Source organism: Leptodactylus fuscus, chromosome 7, assembly GCF_031893055.1.
Source record: "Leptodactylus fuscus isolate aLepFus1 chromosome 7, aLepFus1.hap2, whole genome shotgun sequence".
In the NCBI taxonomy this organism is placed as follows: Eukaryota; Metazoa; Chordata; class Amphibia; order Anura; family Leptodactylidae; genus Leptodactylus; species Leptodactylus fuscus.
The window spans coordinates 147,825,975-147,848,773 of NC_134271.1; the positions used below are offsets into that span (position 1 = coordinate 147,825,975).

General features: G+C 44.1%; 1 protein-coding gene across 1 annotated transcript; it reads left to right on the top strand.

The window, feature by feature from the left end:
* The first annotated feature begins 923 nt into the window (after window positions 1–923).
* Window positions 924–22,297, top strand: LOC142214629 (SLAM family member 9-like). Its single transcript, XM_075283567.1, has 5 exons — window positions 924–975; window positions 11,960–12,280; window positions 17,776–18,033; window positions 20,296–20,409; window positions 22,212–22,297. Exons 1-5 carry the CDS (start codon window positions 924–926, stop codon window positions 22,295–22,297), a joined length of 831 nt encoding a protein of 276 aa, XP_075139668.1.
* Window positions 22,298–22,799: the final 502 nt, after the last annotated feature.

A 22,799-nucleotide genomic window follows, 5' to 3' on the forward strand; every position in this document is an offset into this window, starting at 1 on the left:
CTCAGTGGTTAGCACTGCAGTCCTGGTGTTCAAATCCCGCCAAGGGCAAAAAAAACATCTGCAAGGAGTTTGTATGTTCTCCCCGTGTTTGCATGGATTTCCATCACATATTCCAAAAAAAAGACATACTGTTAGCAAAAAAAAAGTACATTGTGAACACTGTGGGGCTCACAATCTATATATAAAAAAAAATAAAAAAAAGATGCTTGTGCGGCAAACTTTACAATGACAAGTCACAGCTAGAAGTGGTCATGGCGGTCCAAAGGGAAGAGACGGGAAATGTGAGCGATTAGTCAGACGTCACCATGTAGTGATAATTTCGGTATACCTGAGTTGGGGACCCCACCTAGACGTGTTGGCTCCCCCCATGTTGAACCCACGGCTATGGCTCTGGTAGTTACTATACTACCTCAGCACTGTGTATTGAGAACCCCTACATGACCTGTAGTCTTGGACATATTCTGACTTAGTCATGGAGCCCCCTAATATAGCCCACCCCAGACGGCAGCCATTGTCACCCAATAATCTATGTTATAATCCTATATATACGAGGGACAGATTCAGCCCTGCTACCTCTATACGCCATCAGAGACAGAAGGAAACACAGGAGACAAGTTGGCTAGTATTTCCTGACGGACAGAAGAGCGCTGGACGTGTACGCCGCATTTACCTGTTTACGTATCACTTCCAAACCCGAGATCAGGAATGAAAAGGGTTAACTGTTGACAAAAACAAAAGTGCTAACACATATAAGACGCCTTGAGAACGGACTTATCTTCTCCGTACATGCTCAGAAAAAAAAAAAAAAAACAACTTAGTGCGCATGGTGACTCCTCCCATAAGACGCCACCCCGTTGGCGGAGGCGAACACGGAAGCTAGGGCACAAGTTCGCGGCGAAAGGCGTTGGCTTGGCAGTGATATAATGGCTCTGCAAACCTTGACCAGTCTCTTCTTCCTTATTATCCTGCTTACAGGTAAGTCATTATCGTATAATTATCTGTACTAGGAATGCAAAGGTGTGTTTGTCAGAGACGTAGTTTACGAAAGAGCTGACTCCACATCTCCGTCGGCAGGGCCGGTGTTGGGGGAAAGGGCAAACTGGGAAAATGCTCAGGGCCCCCGGCTCCAAAAGGGCTCTGGAATCCGAAGCACCAGACCATTGGTCTGATGATCCAGATCAGGGAATCCTTAGTTACAAATGTATTGGCGTCCCTGCTCCTACATAGAAGCCTCTAGGACCTGTGCAGGGGGCGCAATGTAGTGACAGGTCCTGCTACGGAGGCCACAAGCAGGGAGAGGCTTCAACATCCGGATACAGACGGGGAGCGCGGTAAGGGCCTTATTACTAATAAGGGGGGGGAGGAACATATTTACTAACAGGGATTAGATTTAATACGTCTAGGGGAATTTATAAGGGGAGCGGGGTTTATGTATAAGGACATAGTATTAATAATCCTAAAGGGTGGTATTATATAAGGATGGGGGAGGGGGAATAGCTCCTCTAGCTTTATTAACAATAGATCCTGCTTACAACCGCCCCCCCCCAATTTATTATGAAGTTCCTTTTATACATACCCTCCCTGTATAATAGCTCCCCCCCAGGCTTATTATTAATAGTGATTATACATAGCTCCTATATACACTATGTATGTATATATATATATATATATATATATATATATATATATACACATACAGTCCTATGAAAAAGTTTGGGCACCCCTATTAATCATTTTTAGTTCTAAATATTTTGGTGTTTGCAACAGCCATTTCAGTTTGATATATCTAATAACTGATGGACACAGTAATATTTCAGGATTGAAATGAGGTTTATTGTACTAACAGAAAATGCGCAATATGCATTAAACCAAAATTTGACCGGTGCAAAAGTATGGGCACCTCAACAGAAAAGTGACATTAATATTTAGTAGATCCTCCTTTTGCAAAGATAACAGCCTCTAGTCGCTTCCTGTAGCTTTTAATCAGTTCCTGGATCCTGGATAAAGGTATTTTGGACCATTTCTTTCTACAAAACAATTCAAGTTCAGTTAAGTTTGATGGTCGCCGAACATGGACAGCCCGCTCTCAAATGATCTGAAAACAAAGATTGTTCAACATAGTTGTTCAGGGGAAGGATACAAAACGTTGTCTCAGAGATTTAACCTGTCAGTTTCCACTGTGAGGAACATAGTAAGGAAATGGAAGACCACAGGGACAGTTCTTGTTAAGCCCAGAAGTGGCAGGCCAAGAAAAATATCAGAAAGGCAGAGAAGAAGAATGGTGAGAACAGTGAAGGACAATCCACAGACCACCTCCAAAGAGCTGCAGCATCATCTTGCTGCAGATGGTGTCACTGTGCATCGGTCAACAATACAGCGCACTTTGCACAAATAGAAGCTGTATGGGAGAGTGATGAGAAAGAAGCCGTTTCTGCACGTACGCCACAAATAGAGTTGCCTGAAGTATGAAAAAGCACATTTGGACAAGGCAGCTTCATTTTGGAAACAAAAATTGAGTTGTTTGGTTATAAAAAAAGGCGTTATGCATGGCGTCCAAAAAGAAACAGCATTCCAAGAAAAACACTTGCTACCCACTGTAAAATTTGGTGGAGGTTCCATCATGCTTTGGGGCTGTGTGGCCAATGCCGGCATCGGGAATCTTGTTAAAGTTGAGAGTCGCATGGATTCCACTCAGTATCAGCAGATTCTTGAGAATAATGTTCAAGAATCAGTGACGAAGTTGAAGTTACGCCGGGGATGGATATTTCAGCAAGACAATGATCCAAAACACCGCTCCAAATCCTCAGGCCTTCATGCAGAGGAACAATTACAATGTTCTGGAATGGCCATCCCAGTCCCCAGACCTGAATATCATTGAACATCTGTGGGATGATTGGAAGCGAGCTGTCCATGCTCGGCGACCATCTAACTTAACTGAACTTGAATTGTTTGTCCAAAATACCTTTATCCAGGATCCAGGAACTGATTAAAAGCTACAGGAAGCGACTAGAGGCTGTTATCTTTGCAAAAGGAGGATCTACTAAATATTAATGTCACTTTTCTGTTGAGGTGCCCATACTTTTGCACCGGTCAAACTTTGGTTTAATGTATATTGCACATTTTCTGTTAGTACAATAAACCTCATTTCAATCCTGAAATATTACTGTGTCCATCAGTTATTAGATATATCAAACTGAAATGGCTGCTGCAAACACCAAAATATTTAGAACTAAAAATGATTAAGATTAATAGGGGCGCCCAAACTTTTTCATAGGACTGTACATACACACAAGCATAGTATATACAGAAGGAAAATCAGACAGCACCTCTCAAGGTGAACAAGTATAGCAGCACCCTGTATATATATATATATATATATATATATATATATATATATATATATATATATATATATATATATATACACACTAGCTGTTACCCGCGACTTCGTCTGCGGTGATTGTAGAAGTGGGTATATACAGGCGCGGGTAAGGTTTTCGTACTGTGTATAAGGTATGGGATATGAAATGTAAGTTTGTATCTTGTTTTTGCTGTAATTCAGAGAATACGTGAGACTTTTGTGTTGCAGTTACTTTGTATTAGAGCTGCTATATATACGGTGTTGTGAGAAACTTTACATAGTGACTTTGGGACAGAAGTATTTGAAGTTAACCCTTTCCCGCCGATGGCATTTTTTGATTTTCGTTTTTGACTCCCCTCCTTCTAAACCCCATAACTTTTTTATTTCTCCGCTTCCAGAGCCATATGAGGTCTTAATTTTTGCGGGACAAATTTTTCTTCATGATGCCACCATTAATTATTCTATATAATGTACTGGGAAGCCGGGAAAAAATTCAGAATGGGGTGGATTTGAAGAAAAAATCCAGTTCTGCAACTTTCTTACGGGCTTTGGTTTTACGGCGTCCCCTGTATTCTGTGTTTCGTTACGATTCCAGGGATACAAAATTTATCTGGTTTTATTTACATTTTGACCCCTTAAAAAAAATCCAAAACTGTTAAAAAATTATTTTTTGAAAAGTCGTCATATTCCGACAGCCGTAACTTTTTTATACGTGCGTGTACGGGGATGTATAGGGCGTCTTTTTTTGCGGGACCGGGTGTACTTTGTAGTTCTACCATTTTCGGGAAATGTTATTGCTTTGATCACTTTTTATTCAAATTTTTATCAGAATCAAAACAGTGAAAAAATGGCGGTTTGGCACTTTTGACCATTTTTCCTGCTACGGCGTTTACCGAACAGGAAAAATATTTGTATATCTTTGTAGAGCGGGCGATTTCGGACGTGGGGATACCTAACATGTATGTGTTTCACAGTTTTTAACTACTTTTATATGTGTTCTAGGGAATGGGGGGTGATTTGAATTTTTAATCCTTTTTATTTATTTTTTTAGATTTTTTTTACTTTTTTTTTGCATTTATTAGACCGCCTAGGGGTATTGACATGGGTGGGCGGTGTCGCGGATTGTCAGAGTGGTGGGGGTCGGCAACATGGCTGCTCCGGAGGGTTAAAGAGCGCCTCCTGGAGTATCGTTAAGGGGAGGGGCAAAGTGGTAAAGTATATGTGATTGTGTGGGGTTAGGGGCGAGGCTGTAGAGGGCAATAGGAATTTTGGGGCTTGCTATGATCCAAAGTGTGTGAGATTGCAGAGATGGTGGTGTGATTTTGGGTTTTGTGGGGGTCCTGGCACAAACGTATGTGCGCTATTGTGACGAAAAGTAGCCTATTGCGCAATGCAGTGTAGTGACTATGTTTGTGGAAACTTTCAGCCAAATCGGTGGAGCGGGTTTTCCGTGATTGAGGAACAAACATCCGAACATGCAAACATCCAAACACACAAACTTTCACATTTATAATATTAATAGGATATATATATACACACACACACACAGTATATATGTTTATAAAGAGATACTATCGTTTTCATAAGGGGAACTATGTATAAAAAGGAACTATTCATAATAAACGGGGGGATTTCTATATACCTATAGAGAGAGAGGCACTAATATATATATATATATATATATATATATATATATATATATATATATATATATATATATTTGAACCCCAGGGGGTCTGATCACTAATGCATTACAATATATTGCATAGAGTAGCCTGCAATATAAAATCACTGCAGACAGGCCTGGGGGCTTTACAAGGCTCCCGGCTGTCATGCCAATGTGACGTCAGCCCTGGATCTTGCTCCAGGTGCTGGCGAGAGGTTAATGCCCCCGATCAGTGTGGGCACCTATCAGGGGCATTGGCACAGGGTGTCTAGTGTATATAACAGTAGACACCTGGTAGCTATGGCGGCCGCCATACAGGCGCCGGTGGGTGTCGGGAAGGGGTTAAAAAAAATCACGTATACAATAGCAAAAAATGCATAATATGATAAAACATGAACGTACATAGACGAAATGGGGGGGACACAACGCAACGTACAATGTATAGGGACAACGCAGGAGTAGTAAGATGGAGGGTGAATGGAAGTGACAGTAGAGTACAGGCAGTCAGGTCAGACGTGGCCATCTTGTATACAAGGACACAACACCAGGTGACATTACATTACCAGGGGCGACACACCGCGCGTTTCTCCCCAGAATGGGGCTCAGTCAAGGCATGAAATAACCTGGAGATTACACCCTGTGTAAGTGTACAGGAGCCCAATAGGATTACTAGTGCCCAGGTGCGGGGGAACACGTACTGACCGCACACACACCTCATATACCACTAGGGGGAGGAGCCTGATAGACTCCAGCTCCAAACATGGCAGCCAAACACGTCCATAGGATCAGAATGGACGGAGGGATCACATGGGTAGTGACGTCATAGTCACATGACCCACACCAACCTACAGAAAGGGTTACCATTGGCTAATGTAAACATCAATCAAATTGACATCCTGTTAGGCGCGTCCCTAAGTGCTGACGTCACCCGCACACGTGCAATAAGGGCAGCGCCATCTTGAAATTGGCAATAAGTCAAACATGACCGTAAGAATTATACTGGGTCACAGGAAAGTCTACAAAACAGTATAAAGACACCGCTATAATATAGTCAGATATAAGCATAAGACTAGCAATATAGTATAGGGACAATAGCGCCATCTAGTGAGGAAATAGCCATGGAGCCTGACAGACACTACAATACTACCCTCTAGTGGTGAAGCGGTGGTATTGTCGTCAAATAAGTGACATAATGAAGGTATATAGAGGAAATACATGGCTGACAATGAGCACAGGGCATGAAAGTAGATAATAAGTGTATAAGAAGCGTACGGCAACCATAACGTGAGAATATCAATGAGGTGAAAGCAAAACAATTGTGAAAAAATACTAAAAACTTTATAGATGAAGAAATTGCCAAACTATAGAATCAAGGTCAGCAAAGTGCCATGGGCCGAAGCTAAATACAGAGAGGACAAAGCGTAAACCTAAATACAGAGAGGACAAAGCGTGACCCTAAATATAGAGAGGACAAAGCGTGACCCTAAATATAGAGCGGACAAAGCGTGACCCTAAATATAGAGAGGACAAAGCGTGACCCTAAATACAGAGAGGACAAAGCGTGAACCTAAATACAGAGAGGACAAAGTGTGACCCTAAATATAGAGCGTACAAAGCGTGACCCTAAATACAGAGAGGACAAAGCGTGACCCTAAATATAGAGAGGACAAAGCGTGACCCTAAATATAGAGAGGACAAAGCGTGACCCTAAATATAGAGAGGACAAAGCGTGACCCTAAATATAGAGAGGACAAAGCGTGACCCTAAATATAGAGAGGACAAAGCGTGACCCTAAATATAGAGCGGACAAAGCGTGACCCTAAATATAGAGAGGACAAAGCGTGACCCTAAATACAGAGAGGACAAAGCGTGAACCTAAATACAGAGAGGACAAAGTGTGACCCTAAATATAGAGCGTACAAAGCGTGACCCTAAATACAGAGAGGACAAAGCGTGACCCTAAATATAGAGAGGACAAAGCGTGACCCTAAATATAGAGAGGACAAAGCGTGACCCTAAATATAGAGAGGACAAAGCGTGACCCTAAATATAGAGAGGACAAAGCGTGACCCTAAATATAGAGAGGACAAAGCGTGACCCTAAATATAGAGAGGACAAAGCGTGACCCTAAATACAGAGAGGACAAAGCGTGACCCTAAATATAGAGAGGACAAAGCGTGACCCTAAATACAGAGAGGACAAAGTGTGACCCTAAATACAGAGAGGACAAAGCGTGACCCTAAATACAGAGAGGACAAAGTGTGACCCTAAATACAGAGAGGACAAAGTGTGACCCTAAATATAGAGAGGACAAAGCGTGACTCTAAATATAGAGAGGACAAAGCGTGACCCTAAATATAGAGCGGACAAAGCGTGACCCTAAATATAGAGAGGACAAAGCGTGACCCTAAATACAGAGAGGACAAAGCGTGACCCTAAATACAGAGAGGACAAAGCGTGACCCTAAATACAGGGAGGACAAAGCGTGACCCTAAATACAGAGAGGACAAAGCGTGACCCTAAATACAGAGAGGACAAAGCGTGACCCTAAATACAGGGAGGACAAAGCGTGACCCTAAATACAGGGAGGACAAAGCGTGACCCTAAATACAGGGAGGACAAAGCGTGACCCTAAATACAGAGAGGACAAAGCGTGACCCTAAATACAGAGAGGACAAAGCGTGACCCTAAATACAGGGAGGACAAAGCGTGACCCTAAATACAGAGAGGACAAAGCGTGACCCTAAATATAGAGAGGACAAAGCGTGACCCTAAATATAGAGAGGACAAAGCGTGACCCTAAATACAGAGAGGACAAAGCGTGACCCTAAATACAGGGAGGACAAAGCGTGACCCTAAATACAGGGAGGACAAAGCGTGACCCTAAATACAGGGAGGACAAAGTGTGACCCTAAATACAGGGAGGACAAAGCGTGACCCTAAATACAGGGAGGACAAAGCGTGACCCTAAATACAGAGAGGACAAAGCGTGACCCTAAATACAGAGAGGACAAAGCGTGACCCTAAATACAGGGAGGACAAAGCGTGACCCTAAATACAGGGAGGACAAAGCGTGACCCTAAATACAGGGAGGACAAAGCGTGACCCTAAATACAGGGAGGACAAAGCGTGACCCTAAATACAGAGAGGACAAAGCGTGACCCTAAATACAGGGAGGACAAAGCGTGACCCTAAATACAGAGAGGACAAAGCGTGACCCTAAATATAGAGAGGACAAAGCGTGACCCTAAATATAGAGAGGACAAAGCGTGACCCTAAATACAGAGAGGACAAAGCGTGACCCTAAATACAGGGAGGACAAAGCGTGACCCTAAATACAGGGAGGACAAAGCGTGACCCTAAATACAGAGAGGACAAAGCGTGACCCTAAATACAGAGAGGACAAAGCGTGACCCTAAATATAGAGAGGACAAAGCGTGACCCTAAATATAGAGAGGACAAAGCGTGACCCTAAATACAGAGAGGACAAAGCGTGACCCTAAATACAGAGAGGACAAAGCGTGACCCTAAATACAGGGAGGACAAAGCGTGACCCTAAATACAGAGAGGACAAAGCGTGACCCTAAATATAGAGAGGACAAAGCGTGACCCTAAATACAGAGAGGACAAAGCGTGACCCTAAATACAGGGAGGACAAAGCGTGACCCTAAATACAGGGAGGACAAAGCGTAACCCTAAATACAGAGAGGACAAAGCGTGACCCTAAATACAGAGAGGACAAAGCGTGACCCTAAATATAGAGAGGACAAAGCGTGACCCTAAATATAGAGAGGACAAAGCGTGACCCTAAATACAGAGAGGACAAAGCGTGACCCTAAATACAGGGAGGACAAAGCGTGACCCTAAATACAGAGAGGACAAAGCGTGACCCTAAATACAGAGAGGACAAAGCGTGACCCTAAATACAGGGAGGACAAAGCGTGACCCTAAATACAGAGAGGACAAAGCGTGACCCTAAATACAGAGAGGACAAAGCGTGACCCTAAATACAGAGAGGACAAAGCGTGACCCTAAATACAGGGAGGACAAAGCGTGACCCTAAATACAGGGAGGACAAAGCGTGACCCTAAATACAGGGAGGACAAAGCGTGACCCTAAATACAGGGAGGACAAAGCGTGACCCTAAATACAGAGAGGACAAAGCGTGACCCTAAATACAGAGAGGACAAAGCGTGACCCTAAATACAGAGAGGACAAAGCGTGACCCTAAATACAGAGAGGACAAAGCGTGACCCTAAATATAGAGAGGACAAAGCGTGACCCTAAATATAGAGAGGACAAAGCGTGACCCTAAATACAGAGAGGACAAAGCGTGACCCTAAATACAGAGAGGACAAAGCGTGACCCTAAATACAGAGAGGACAAAGCGTGACCCTAAATACAGGGAGGACAAAGCGTGACCCTAAATACAGGGAGGACAAAGCGTGACCCTAAATACAGGGAGGACAAAGCGTGACCCTAAATACAGGGAGGACAAAGCGTGACCCTAAATACAGAGAGGACAAAGCGTGACCCTAAATACAGAGAGGACAAAGCGTGACCCTAAATACAGAGAGGACAAAGCGTGACCCTAAATACAGAGAGGACAAAGCGTGACCCTAAATATAGAGAGGACAAAGCGTGACCCTAAATATAGAGAGGACAAAGCGTGACCCTAAATACAGAGAGGACAAAGCGTGACCCTAAATACAGGGAGGACAAAGCGTGACCCTAAATACAGGGAGGACAAAGCGTAACCCTAAATACAGAGAGGACAAAGCGTGACCCTAAATACAGAGAGGACAAAGCGTGACCCTAAATACAGAGAGGACAAAGCGTGACCCTAAATACAGGGAGGACAAAGCGTGACCCTAAATACAGGGAGGACAAAGCGTGACCCTAAATACAGGGAGGACAAAGCGTGACCCTAAATACAGGGAGGACAAAGCGTGACCCTAAATACAGAGAGGACAAAGCGTGACCCTAAATACAGGGAGGACAAAGCGTGACCCTAAATACAGAGAGGACAAAGCGTGACCCTAAATATAGAGAGGACAAAGCGTGACCCTAAATATAGAGAGGACAAAGCGTGACCCTAAATACAGAGAGGACAAAGCGTGACCCTAAATACAGGGAGGACAAAGCGTGACCCTAAATACAGGGAGGACAAAGCGTAACCCTAAATACAGAGAGGACAAAGCGTGACCCTAAATACAGAGAGGACAAAGCGTGACCCTAAATATAGAGAGGACAAAGCGTGACCCTAAATATAGAGAGGACAAAGCGTGACCCTAAATACAGAGAGGACAAAGCGTGACCCTAAATACAGGGAGGACAAAGCGTGACCCTAAATACAGAGAGGACAAAGCGTGACCCTAAATACAGAGAGGACAAAGCGTGACCCTAAATACAGGGAGGACAAAGCGTGACCCTAAATACAGAGAGGACAAAGCGTGACCCTAAATACAGAGAGGACAAAGCGTGACCCTAAATACAGAGAGGACAAAGCGTGACCCTAAATACAGGGAGGACAAAGCGTGACCCTAAATACAGGGAGGACAAAGCGTGACCCTAAATACAGGGAGGACAAAGCGTGACCCTAAATACAGGGAGGACAAAGCGTGACCCTAAATACAGAGAGGACAAAGCGTGACCCTAAATACAGAGAGGACAAAGCGTGACCCTAAATACAGAGAGGACAAAGCGTGACCCTAAATACAGGGAGGACAAAGCGTGACCCTAAATACAGAGAGGACAAAGCGTGACCCTAAATACAGAGAGGACAAAGCGTGACCTCAAATGTACAGCATCGTGTACGATAGTCAGACCAGTCACGACAAAAAACATGAAGAACACAAATGAGACAACAAATAAGGATATAATACCTGATATCAATAGGGAGAGGGGAGGCCTAAGCTACCAATCACACTATAAGGCCATTCTATCTAGAAGAAAGGTGCGACACTTACACTGCCATTCACACCGTGAGGTTGTGCTGTGTCCAGGGTATAGACAGCGCCCCCATGAGGCAACCTGAAGCGACCGCTATGCCAGGGCCCCAGGGAGGGCGGCATTTTTGCTTACCTAAGCCAGTCCAGGACAAGCTGTCTTGGACTGGCATAGCGTCACTGTCTCGGCAGCCCGGCACGGGAAGCGAGCGGTGGATTGGGGAGGCCCTGTGGACGCAGCGCTGCTCCAGCGGCCGCCCCTCACACTCAGGCAGAGAGCAGGTCCTCTCCCTGCCTGCTAACGCCGCTCCGCCACGACCCCATTCGCTCCGCCCCGCCGGCTTTCTGTCGTCCGCCTCAGGCGGTAAATAAGGTAGGTTCACCCCTGGGTATAGATCACACGGCTCTCGGACTGAGCCAGAGTTTTCTTCCAGTTCCCTGATCAATTGCTCAGACCCGAAAGGCTGTGGGGTCACTGTTGTCTTACAAAGTGTTTCGGTATGGTTTTTAAAGATGAAAGATCTTCAATTTCTTCATGATTCCCAAGACGTGTTCTCTGCTGAAGGTCCCTTGCGCTTAGCCCAGTGTAAATGCACTGTGCCGGCATCCACTCGCAGCTACCTGTATTTTGGTCCGGAACCTGAGTTGGAGGCCGCCTCAGGTTCCGGACCAAAATACGGGTAGCCGCATCTGAAAGGCGGTGCACTGCATCGGCATCCAGTCGCGCACTCCACTCCAGATTAGGCCCAATGAATGGATCTAGTCGGGAGGAGGGAGTGTCTTCAGGTGAAACAGCCTGAAGAATGAGCATGTCGATTGTAGGAGCCGGAACAAACCGTCTCCCGGAAAAAAGACCTGAGCGACTTCCTTTGATTTCAATGGGAGCCATGTTTTTGGTCAGGATACGGCCTCAAAATCCTGACCAAAAAACTCTGTGTGAACTTCCCTCCACCCTATTAATCCAGTACAATTACTTTGTATCAGGCGCCGTCGCTGGTGATTCCTGTCGATGGGAAAATGTATCTGGAGCTGCGGGAGAAGAAGTCATTCTACGTGTCCATCAGGAGGGGATCAGACGTATCCACTGGGTTTTGCTGACAGAGGGACAAGTTATTGTCACCACTATACCTGGAAGATCTATTGATGATGAAGATGTGAGGACAGAGTACAGGGGAAGAGTGAGAAGTGAGGCTGATGGATCCTTACACATCTACAACTTATCACTACAAGATCAGAAGATCTATAAAGCAGATATACGAAGAACTCAAGATGAAAAATGTGAACAGTTCAATCTGACAGTAGCAGGTAAGTCCCACATATATCTAGACTATTCTATGCACCTTCTATTTGTTTCCTCTAATGTTGACTGTTTGCCCCCATGCTTTACATTTCGCACTATGTCAGACTATAATATCAGTCAGATACAGATAGAGATGAGTCCAAAATGATTTAATGGAGAAGAGACCTTTCACCACTGGGGTTGAGCCAATCTTGAGATTTCAGGATCGATTTTAAAATCCAATTTTCGATCATTTTCTAGCCGATCGCAATCGTGAAATATGCTCGATCACCGATCGGAATCCGATCTTTTCCGATCCCGATCACTCAACTCTAATGAAAAGAGAAGCAGAAGCGCTCTGTGTGTTACAGATAATGGTGGAAACATTTGCACCCACGTTAATATTCTGTAGCTGAAATTGTGCTGTTAGGAGGATTTGATGTAAATGAAAGATTAGATTTTTTTTTTGTATTGAAGCGTGCACTTTTAGACCTTGCTTGTGCTCCAATGTCCTCCTCATCCTCATCCTCCTCCAGTTCAGCCCCCACAGGGCTCATGTGGCCACAAAATGTTGACTGCACATCTCCAGTCCCCTGATCAGCCAGACTGAAAAGCATCTTTTCCAGGATGTAAATCAGTGGAGTGACATTGTTCATCCTGAAGTCCTGGCGACTGACAAAGTGGCCTCCTCAAAGGGAACGAATAAATGGCAGGTGTCACATATGAGCTGCCACTGGCTAATGTTTGTATTATCAAGAAATGGTTTATGGCTTTTCTCTGTTCATATAGTCGTTCCAACATATGGAGGGTTGAATTCCATCCAGTGGAAACATCACATATCAGCCTATGTTGTGGGAGGCACCCTCACCACGCTTCACCTCCTGCCCATAGATTGAACATATGTTCACCTTCCCCGGCGGCTTAACAAAAAACTGCCACACTGCCAAGTAGGTGATTTTACCCCCAATAGATCGCACTAACTGACTGCTACTGCCACTGCCTCCGTAAACCCCCTGCACCACTGCTTTCCAGGCAGGTAGGCTGCTGCGAAGCGAGTTGCCTACCCAGGGCCCATTTGGCTCCCGACCTCCCACTACTACCACCCTGCTGACTCCAATACTGCCTCATGTTTAAGCTGACATCTTCTTCTCCCAAAGACGATGAAGACCTAGTGTCACCCGGCTCCCAATTGCGATTTGCTAAATTGTCATCCATGTCTGCAAATTACTGATGTCCTCCTCAATGGTCTCTGAGGCAGGAGCCTGACCGCTCCCAAGACCAGCTCCCACCCCACTCTCCTCATCGCTACTTGCCCGCCTACCGGGCGGATGTCTCCTCCAGATCTTGGCTGGGCATTAGCTGCTGACTGTTCTGTAGTAGGTCTTCCTCACTATATAGTGGATCTGAGCCCACAGCATAGAGTATAGGGAACAGAAAAGGACAAAGGCAGGTTGAGGACACGTGAGGATACAGGGTCTGCTCTTGGGCCATGCCGACTAAGGGTTTTGTCTGACGAATCCGTTGACTCTTGGCTGGAGGTGTCTGATGTGACTTGGGATGAAGTGAATGACTGAGTCAACCAGTATACAACCATTGGTTTACTGGTCAAGACACGACCACTAACTGACCCTGGGAGCTCAGGCCTCTGTAAGTGACCCCTGCTGCCAAGGCTCCTTATTTGTTTCCCAACTAATAACCACCTTTAAAAAGACATGATGAGCTGAGTGCAGGTATTAGTGGATGATAATTCTCTGTTTTTGCTGTAAAAGGCTTGTTGTGTTCAACCTTGAACACACAGGTATGACTAATTATTGTCTCTGCCTACTATGACAACTGGACTCTAATGCAAGCTCTATGGAAGCCACGGAGAGGTCTTAAACAGACAGGTCTGAAACTTGATGCAGAGATAAAAAAAAAAAACACAGTGGCAGATGATGGATAATAAATCTGGTGTAGGTTTAGACTAAGAATCTAACTTTATTCTACCTTTTAGTTGGCTTACTTCTTGATAGAAAATTCACCCAAATTTTGGTACATTTTTTGGGACAGAAAGTTGCACAAAGCCACCACAATGCTATGTTCCTTGATGAGCAAGGAGTAAAGGGAGTCTAAAAGAATAAATCTGACAAAAGGCAGAGAGACCCATCTGCAGGCAACTGTTTCGGGGTTATCAGTGCTAAGCAATGTCCTGATTGGCTAGGTGAGAGGCCATAGAAGTGCACAGCCCATAGGACTCTGTAAGCATGAAATGAAAAACGTCCCTATCCTGGACCACATCTGTGGCTTCACCTAGTTTTAATGACCCAGAGTAAGACCAAGCACATGATTGAAACCAGCCAAAGAGATCCGTAAGCTACTTACTGCCATCATTGGCTTTTTTAGATTGGTTACTACTGACCAAGAGTTAGTTGATTTGAACAAATTCCAAAAGTTTTGGATTCACTGGAATCCCAATTTTTTCAGGTATAAGGAAAATGTTTGTTTTTGTACTGTGTTAGCCAGTGGTTATGAATAGAGATGAGCGAGTAGTGTTCAATCGAGTAGGTGTTCGATCGAATACTACGGTATTCGAAATACTCGCACTCGATCGAACACTACTAGCTGTTTGAAGTTTAAGGTTCGATGCAGAACCAGCGTTGAATGGCAGAATGCTATACATTCTGCCAATCAACGCTGGTTCTTCTCTTACCTTTCCGAAGTCTTCTCCGCGCTGCGTCCCTGCGTCTTCTTCCGGGTGGAATTCACTCTGCCTAGGCGTCTGGCCTGCATGCGCAGTCGGCTCTGCCTAGGCCGGATGCCTAGGCAGAGTGAATTCGACCTGGAAGAAGACGCGGGGACCCTGCGCCGGGAGAAGACTTCAAGCAGAATCCAGCCCGACCGTCACTCGTGGACTTGGTAAGTATGATTTTATCGAATTTTGCGTACCCCTGAAACGAGCATTTCCCTCCATAGACTATAATGGGGTTCGAAATCCGTTCGAACAGTCGGCTGTTCGAATCGGATTTCGAACCTTGGACATTTTAATGTTCGCTCATCTCTAGTTATGAAATATATAAAAAAACAACTTGCAAGTCTTCAGTAGGTGATACCTTTTTTAATGGCTAACTCATAATGATGACCGAATATGACGTTTTGAAGCTTCCTCTGAGCTTCTTGTTCAGATATATCTAAAAACACTTTCTGCAGGCTGCATATATATATATATATATATATATATATATATATATATATATATATATATATAAACTGGATACAAAGATAGGATTACAGGAGGGAGGGGGAAGAGGCTTATTACTATATACATATAAAAACAAATAATCAATCCCCAGTTCCTAGAGTCTTTATCTTTATGGCTGTCTTAGTTCAATGATTTGTATAAAAAGACATAAACCCATGTGATGTAGTCAAACCACTATCTAGAGTCTTGAATAGGGTCATGGCCTTGTACTTATAAATCAGTCGCTGTTTTCTTGATTTAAAGTTCCCTCTTAAATTCAAAATTTTCATGTCATTGATGATATTATGATCTTCCTGGCAGAAATGTTTTGGCACGGGAAGATCAGTTCTCTGTTGTTTGATTGTATGGCGATGGGAATTGATTCTCATTCTGAGTTTCTGACCGGTCTCTCCAACATACAGATTATCAGTGGGACATTTGGTGCAAATGATCAAATACACCACATTAGGTGTGTTACAGGTGAACGTACCTGGGATTTGATATTCCCTGTTAGAGTTTGGGATCTCTATCCTGTCAGTGGTCAGTATGTGCGGGCAGGTTTTGCACCTCTTCTGTCCACATGGGAATGTTCCTTTGTTAGTTGGAGGTGACAGTGAGCTGCTAATAATCATATTCCTGAGGTTTGGTGGCTGTCTATAGCACAGGAGAGGGGGGTCTGGAAATATGGATTTTAGACGGTTGTCTTTTTGTAGTAGTGGATGTAATTTGCGTGTGATTCCTCTCAGCGCCTCCAGGTGGGGGTTATATGTGACAACCAGGGGTACCCGAGTGTTCTCCTGTTTGGTATTGTATCTTAATAACACTGATTCTGGTATTCTTGTGGCCCTGGTGATTTGGTTATCAATTGTTCTTGGATGGTAACCCTGCCTCAAGAATGTGTTTTTGAGGCCTCCAAGGTGTTCGTCTCTATCCGCAGGGTCTGAACATATGCGATGGTATCTGATGGCCTGGCTGTATGCAATAGTGTTCTTTATGTGTTTCGGATGAAAGCTATCCCATCTTAGGTAGGTTGGTCGGTCAATTGGCTTCCGATACAGTGATGTCTCAATTTTGTTGTCCTGTATCTTGATGACTGCGTTCAGGAAGTTAATTTCAGGGAAGGAGTGATTGAGCGTCAGGTTGATGGTGGGATGGAACTGGTTGAATTGTTCATGGAAGGTTTTCAGCTGTTGCTCAGACCCAGTCCAAATGATTAGGATATCACCATCAACCTGACGCTCAATCACTCCTTCTCTGAAATAAACTTCCTGGACGCAGTCATCAAGATACAGGACAACAAAATTAAGACATCACTGTATCGGAAACCAATTGACCACTCTACCTACCTAAGATGGGATAGCTTTCATCCGAAACACATAAAGAACTCTATTGTATACAGCCAGGCCATTAGATATCATCGCATATGTTCAGACCATTAAAAAAGGTATCACCTACTGAAGACTTGCAAGTTTTTTGTTTTTTATAATTTTTTTTAGGACAAATATTATTAATTACACAAGGATTTATTAATCTATAATTCTAGGTCATCGATTTGTTTCAATATTTGCAACGTGAACATCCATAATTTGTGTGGGGACACATAATGATAAATTTGGCAAAAATATCTGCTTTGGTAAAAAGGTTTGCTGTAGGAACTGAATAAAGTTGAGTTTTTGGACCCACACTATTACAGATTATAGTAAGAGTATAGAGGATGTACGTGGGGAGAATAAGCGGCCACCATAGACACCAGGTCTCTGCTGTATTATACCAAGCCTTAATGCCCACACTGGTAATGATCATGAGCACTAAGGACCACGGTGACTGAAGTACCATTTTAGGGAGGGTCACTGGTCCTCGGAACAAGATCTGGAGCTGCGACTAGTTTCTATGAAGCTGGGAGATTATTAAAGGCTTTCAGGCTTGTTTGGCGTTAACTTCTATTACTGGCCACTCTATGATTGGGTTCAAGACCCGTAAGAAACGCAGGTCCCCAAACACTTTAGTAATTGTCATTTTTAATTGTTACAGTATATGGCACTGTACATTCACCGCACTACATACAGGTAGGCTACTTACAGTATCTCTACTTGCCAGGGCATCCATATAATAATCTACCCAGTTTGATGATGTCCAGTCACAGATGGGCCGACCAGTTTCCTTGCACTTTCTCCAGCCTTCTCCAAGCCACCATAACCAATCCTCTTAATGCTGTTGGGCCACAGACACCCCCGTCTGACCATGACCGACTGGTTGTAGTTTTAAACCTTCTTCACAATGTTCTTCTTAATGTTTCTTACACAGAGAGATTATCCTCTGGAGACCTGAGGATCACCGGCACCATCACCAGGAATGACACTTGCTCCCCGGCATTGTTGTGCACTGTGGACAAACCAGATGTGACTATAACATGGAGGAATATTAACAGCAGTGATGTCAATGTGACCGGAGGTGTCCTGTATGTACCACCCAGTGATGTGACCTTCACCTATATCTGCACCGCAAGTAACCCTGTCAGTAATGTCTTCAAGACTGTGATCCCCAAGGAATACTGCAATACAGGTAACTAAAATATACAGTGTTGGCCAAAAGTATTGGCACCCATGCAATTCTGTCAGATAATACTCATTTTCTTGCAGAAAATGATTGCAACCACAAACTCTTTGGTATTAATTTCTTCATTTAATTTGTCTGCAATGGAAAACCACAAAAAGAATTGTCAAAAAGCCAAATTGGATATAATCCCACACCAAACATAAAAAAGGGGGTGGACAAAAGTATTGGCACTGTTTGAAAAAGCATGTGATGCTTCTCTAATTTGTGTAATTAACAGCACCTGTTACTTACCTGAGGCACCTAACAGGTGGTGGCAATAACTAAATCACACTTGCAGCCAGTTGAAATGGATTCAAGTTGGCTCAACCTCTGTCCTGTGTCCTTGTGTGACCACATTGAGCATGGAGAAAAGAAAGACGACCAAAGAACTGTCTGAGGACTTCAGAGGCAAAATTGTGAGGAAGCATGAGCAATCTCAAGGCTACAAGTCCATCTCCAAATGTCACGACCTGAATTCTGGTGATGGGGTTGTGTGTTTTTCTGGTGGGTATTTGATCCGGGGTTCTGTGGTCTTTGGGTGGTTTCCTTGCCATTAGTCCATTCTGTTTGTACATTTGGTATCAGCCTTCAGAGTATGCTTGAAGTTCTCTGGAGCGAACCTCGGGTGTTGGTCGTTGTCATTATCCTATGGGACGATTCTGAGGCCTTTATTAGGAGGAGGGCTGGCTTCACTAGTTGCCGGTTTTCGTGGTTACCACCTAGAATTCTTGGCTCAGGGAGGAGTATTGCTTTGGTTGTATTACAACTGACTAGGAAGTGGTGTGAGTGTTGCCTTATGTGTGAGTCTGGTTGGTCCCTCCACACTTCTACTCTGCCCTGTCCTTCAGCTCTGGTTGCCTGGCACTATCTTGTTGTTTGGGTTCCAGTTTGTTTTGCCCCAGTCCTGTGTTAACCCTTTCCTCACCTCTCCACTGTCCCTCTCCTCATTCTCCTGTTGCGTATTGTGTTATGCAGCATCTGTTGTCCAGCACATCCTATCCTGTTTTTTTTGTCTGCAGCTGCACCTTGGTTTCTGTAGGGGTGACCACCTTAGTATCCCCAGTCCCTAACTCTCTTGTAGCTCTCGCCCTATCTGTCAGCTAGGCCTTCGTGTTAGAGAGCCAGGAGTTGTCGGGGCCAAGGCTAGCTTGGGAACAGCTGACCACCACCCGCAGGCAGGGCCTAGCCAGCCGCCGTAGTGTCAGGGAAAGTCTCCCTCCCCTGTTCCCTTAGTGGTGTAGTCTGCAGTCCAGATTCTGGGTCTGGGCATAGACACGAACATGACACCAAAGACCTGAATGTTCCTGTGTCTACCGTGCTCAGTGTCATCAAGAAGTGTAAAGCCCATGGCACTGTGGCTAACCTCCCTAGATGTGGACGCAAAAGAAAAATTGACGAGAGATTTCAATGCAAGATTGTGCGGATGGCGGATAAAGAACCTCGACCAACATCCAAACAAGTCCAAGCTGCCCTGCAGTCCGAGGGTACAACAGTGTCACCCCGTACTATCCAGCGTCAGCGTCTGAATGAGAAGGGACTGTATGGTAGGAGACCCAGGAAGACCCCACTTCTTACCCAGAGACATAAGCCAGGCTGGAGTTTGCCAAAACTTACCTGAGAAAGCCAAAAACGTAGAGGGTCCCTGATGTTTTGGGGTTGCTTTGCTGCCTCTGGCACTGGACTGCTTGACCGTGTGCATGGCATTATGAAGTCTGAAGACGACCAACACATTGTGCAGCATCATGTAGGGTCCAGTGTGAGAAAGCGGGGTCTCCCTCAGAGGTCAGGGGTCTTCCAGCAGGACAAGGACCCAAAACACACTTCAGGTCAGCACTAGAAAATGGTGGTGAGAGAAAGCCCTGGAGACTTGTAAAGTGGCAGCAATGAGTCCAGCCCTGAATCCCATAGAACACCTGTGGGGGAGGGGGAGAGATCTCTTGATGGCAGTTTGGAGAAGGCAGTTAAGGGATCAGTAATAAAAGAAAAAAGACCTAGCACTCGGGTGCAAAATGGCCTTGAATAAACTTACATTTTTCAGAGCAGTTTTTGACCTTCGGTCGTGTGTATGAATGTAAGTGTATTGGTAACAGCATGACATCAGAGTATTACTGTATATAGTGACTGGGCAGAGGAAAGTCATGACTAATATAATATATACCAAGAAGTAACAAGATTGTGAGATATCCTGATAGTGATTATACAGTAATGTCTTCTATATTCCTCCTGCAGGACCAGAGAACAGCGACCGGCAAGATGAGAAGCTGTATATACTATTTATCACACTGGGAATTATCATAGTGATCATAGTGATTGGTGTCGGTGTACATTACATCATGGAATATGGTAAGTTATACAAGAATACCTACAGTATGTATAGTGCCCTGGAAATAATAATAATGTCATTATCCTGTATACTGTTTATTACACCTGCTGGAAGATGTATTTCTGCCATGTATTTGTGTGCTGTTTGTGACAGTATTTATGATATATGATATATTGTGGTATAATTCGGATTTTGCCACTTTAAGGTGGTGATCAAGGATGAGTCAGGTCAGTGAGTGCACCCTCTAAGTGTCCCAATGTAAACCGCATAGACTATGCATTAGTATGTCAAGGTGCTTAGGTAGACAACATGACAGTGGTTAGAATGAACTGGCAAAATACAATAAACACAAAACCGCACGAAATCTAGTGTAGTAAGCACAGCAGGAAATAAATAATAAAAAACGTATCGGTGTAAGCTCACTTTAGGGAGTTGTGATTAGATCACAACACCTCCACCCTAAAGGCAGCCGTGATTCAGAGCTAAAAACACCCCTCTGATCGCCAAAGGAGGAGGTCTTACACTTTCGCTCAACCCTAGTCAATGCTTCTCTATGGTAAAAGTCACTTTTAGGGTTGAGCCGATCTTGAGATTTGAAAATCCGATTTCCGATCATTTTCCAACTGATCCCGATCATGAAATTTGCTCGATCGCTGATTGGGATCCGATCTTTTCCAATCCCGATCACTCAACCCTAGTCATTTTATAGTGAGCAAAGTTCTGCCCTGACTAATCCTATGTCTGAGTCACTGAGCCATCCTTGAGTAGGACCCCAATAATAACGCATCACCCATGGGCCGGTCTTTGTCTTGTACCCCGATGTTATTGTCAGGAGTGACTTAGAGTACACTAATACTTTGCTTTATTTCTTTTAGGCACAAAACAAAATTATGGAACAACGGACACTCCGGTTAGAATCCCTTATTTATTCTATGATACAAAATATTAATATTTAGATAATTTTTCAGTTGTGTAGGTGTGACTTATAGATCGGTATTCCCGATATGTGCTGATATTAGCACTTTGTAATGTGTCCAGTGTCCCTTGTATTGAAATGAATGAAGAGGATCCATTATGATTCTGTAGAGAGTGGTGTCCATTATTAGTAGTAGTCAGATTATTATTATTATTATTATTATTATTATTATTATTATTTATTATGATGATGATTTTTACTAGTATTATCTTTTTTTTTTTTTTTTAATTATCATTTTTATTACATTTTTAACATTTTTACAACATTTGCAAAAAAAAACAACCCGGCATTCAGGTGGACATAACAAACAGTGTGTGCAAAGACGGTTAAGAGATAAACTCAGCTCCGGAGGACTTCCAGAGACTGAGCTAACAACTTGCACGACATCATGGCACTTGGAAGTGGTTCTGTGCAAATGAAGTTCACAGATATGAAAGTAAAAAACTGGAACGAACAAAAAAGGTCTGTCAAGCACAACACAATGTACATGTAAATTCAGTAGGTTATAGAGCGGCTGGGGCAGGGAGGAGGGAAGGGAAGGGAATAATCTAATAAGCTGCTGACGGGAGGGGGGGGAGAGTTATTACCAAACATGAGAATAAGCCTCTAATAGGGGGTGAAGGCAAGTAGACTTAGTCTTCTGCAGAAAAGGTCAACCTGAAGCGTCCAAGTCCCAACCAATGACCAGAACCAGAGAGGGGGAGGTGAAGAGAAAGGATAGAAGAGAGTAAAGATCTTGTCAAGTCTTTCCAAGGGGACCATATGTTCAGTCATCTATCGTGAGATCTGTTGGACCAGCTTATTAATTCCTCAAATCTTATGACCTGGTTAACTTTGTCTATCCAGACTTGTATAGGACGTGTGGTGGTTTGCAGCCAGAACAGGGGGATTACAGCCTTCGCTACCTCAATGACATGAGTGACCACATTTGACTTGGAGTGGCACAAAAAGAGAACCCATTCTAGTTCTGTCCTTGAACAAAGGCGTCAGATAGGCCTAGACTTGAGTCCAGAATGGTTTGGTTGAGTCCAGACATGCTCCTCAACTCTTTTCTACATCGCCAGCACAGACCCGTGAGGGCTAGACCATGAGCGTAGAGCCATTCCCCCCCATTCTCTTCTGTACCAGCGAGACAAAATTTTGTAGTGGGATTCCTGCATTCTGCCACAGGTGGAGAAGCCGTGCGAGGATATACACACTTCACATCCCCGGTGAACAGTGATATGTCAAGTTACTTCTCCCAGGAGTGTATGAAGAGTGGAGTACCATCGGTTGTGGAGGAAGTGAGTTGTCTTATGCAGTTTGTGATTTTCCTTAGCGAGAGGAGGTTGCTGGAGAAAAGTTTTTCAAAGTCTGTGAGTGGTCTATCTACTGGACCTAGGGATTGGATCTCCCCAATAGTCTTCCTGAAGTGTTCATGGTGAGGTTGGCTTC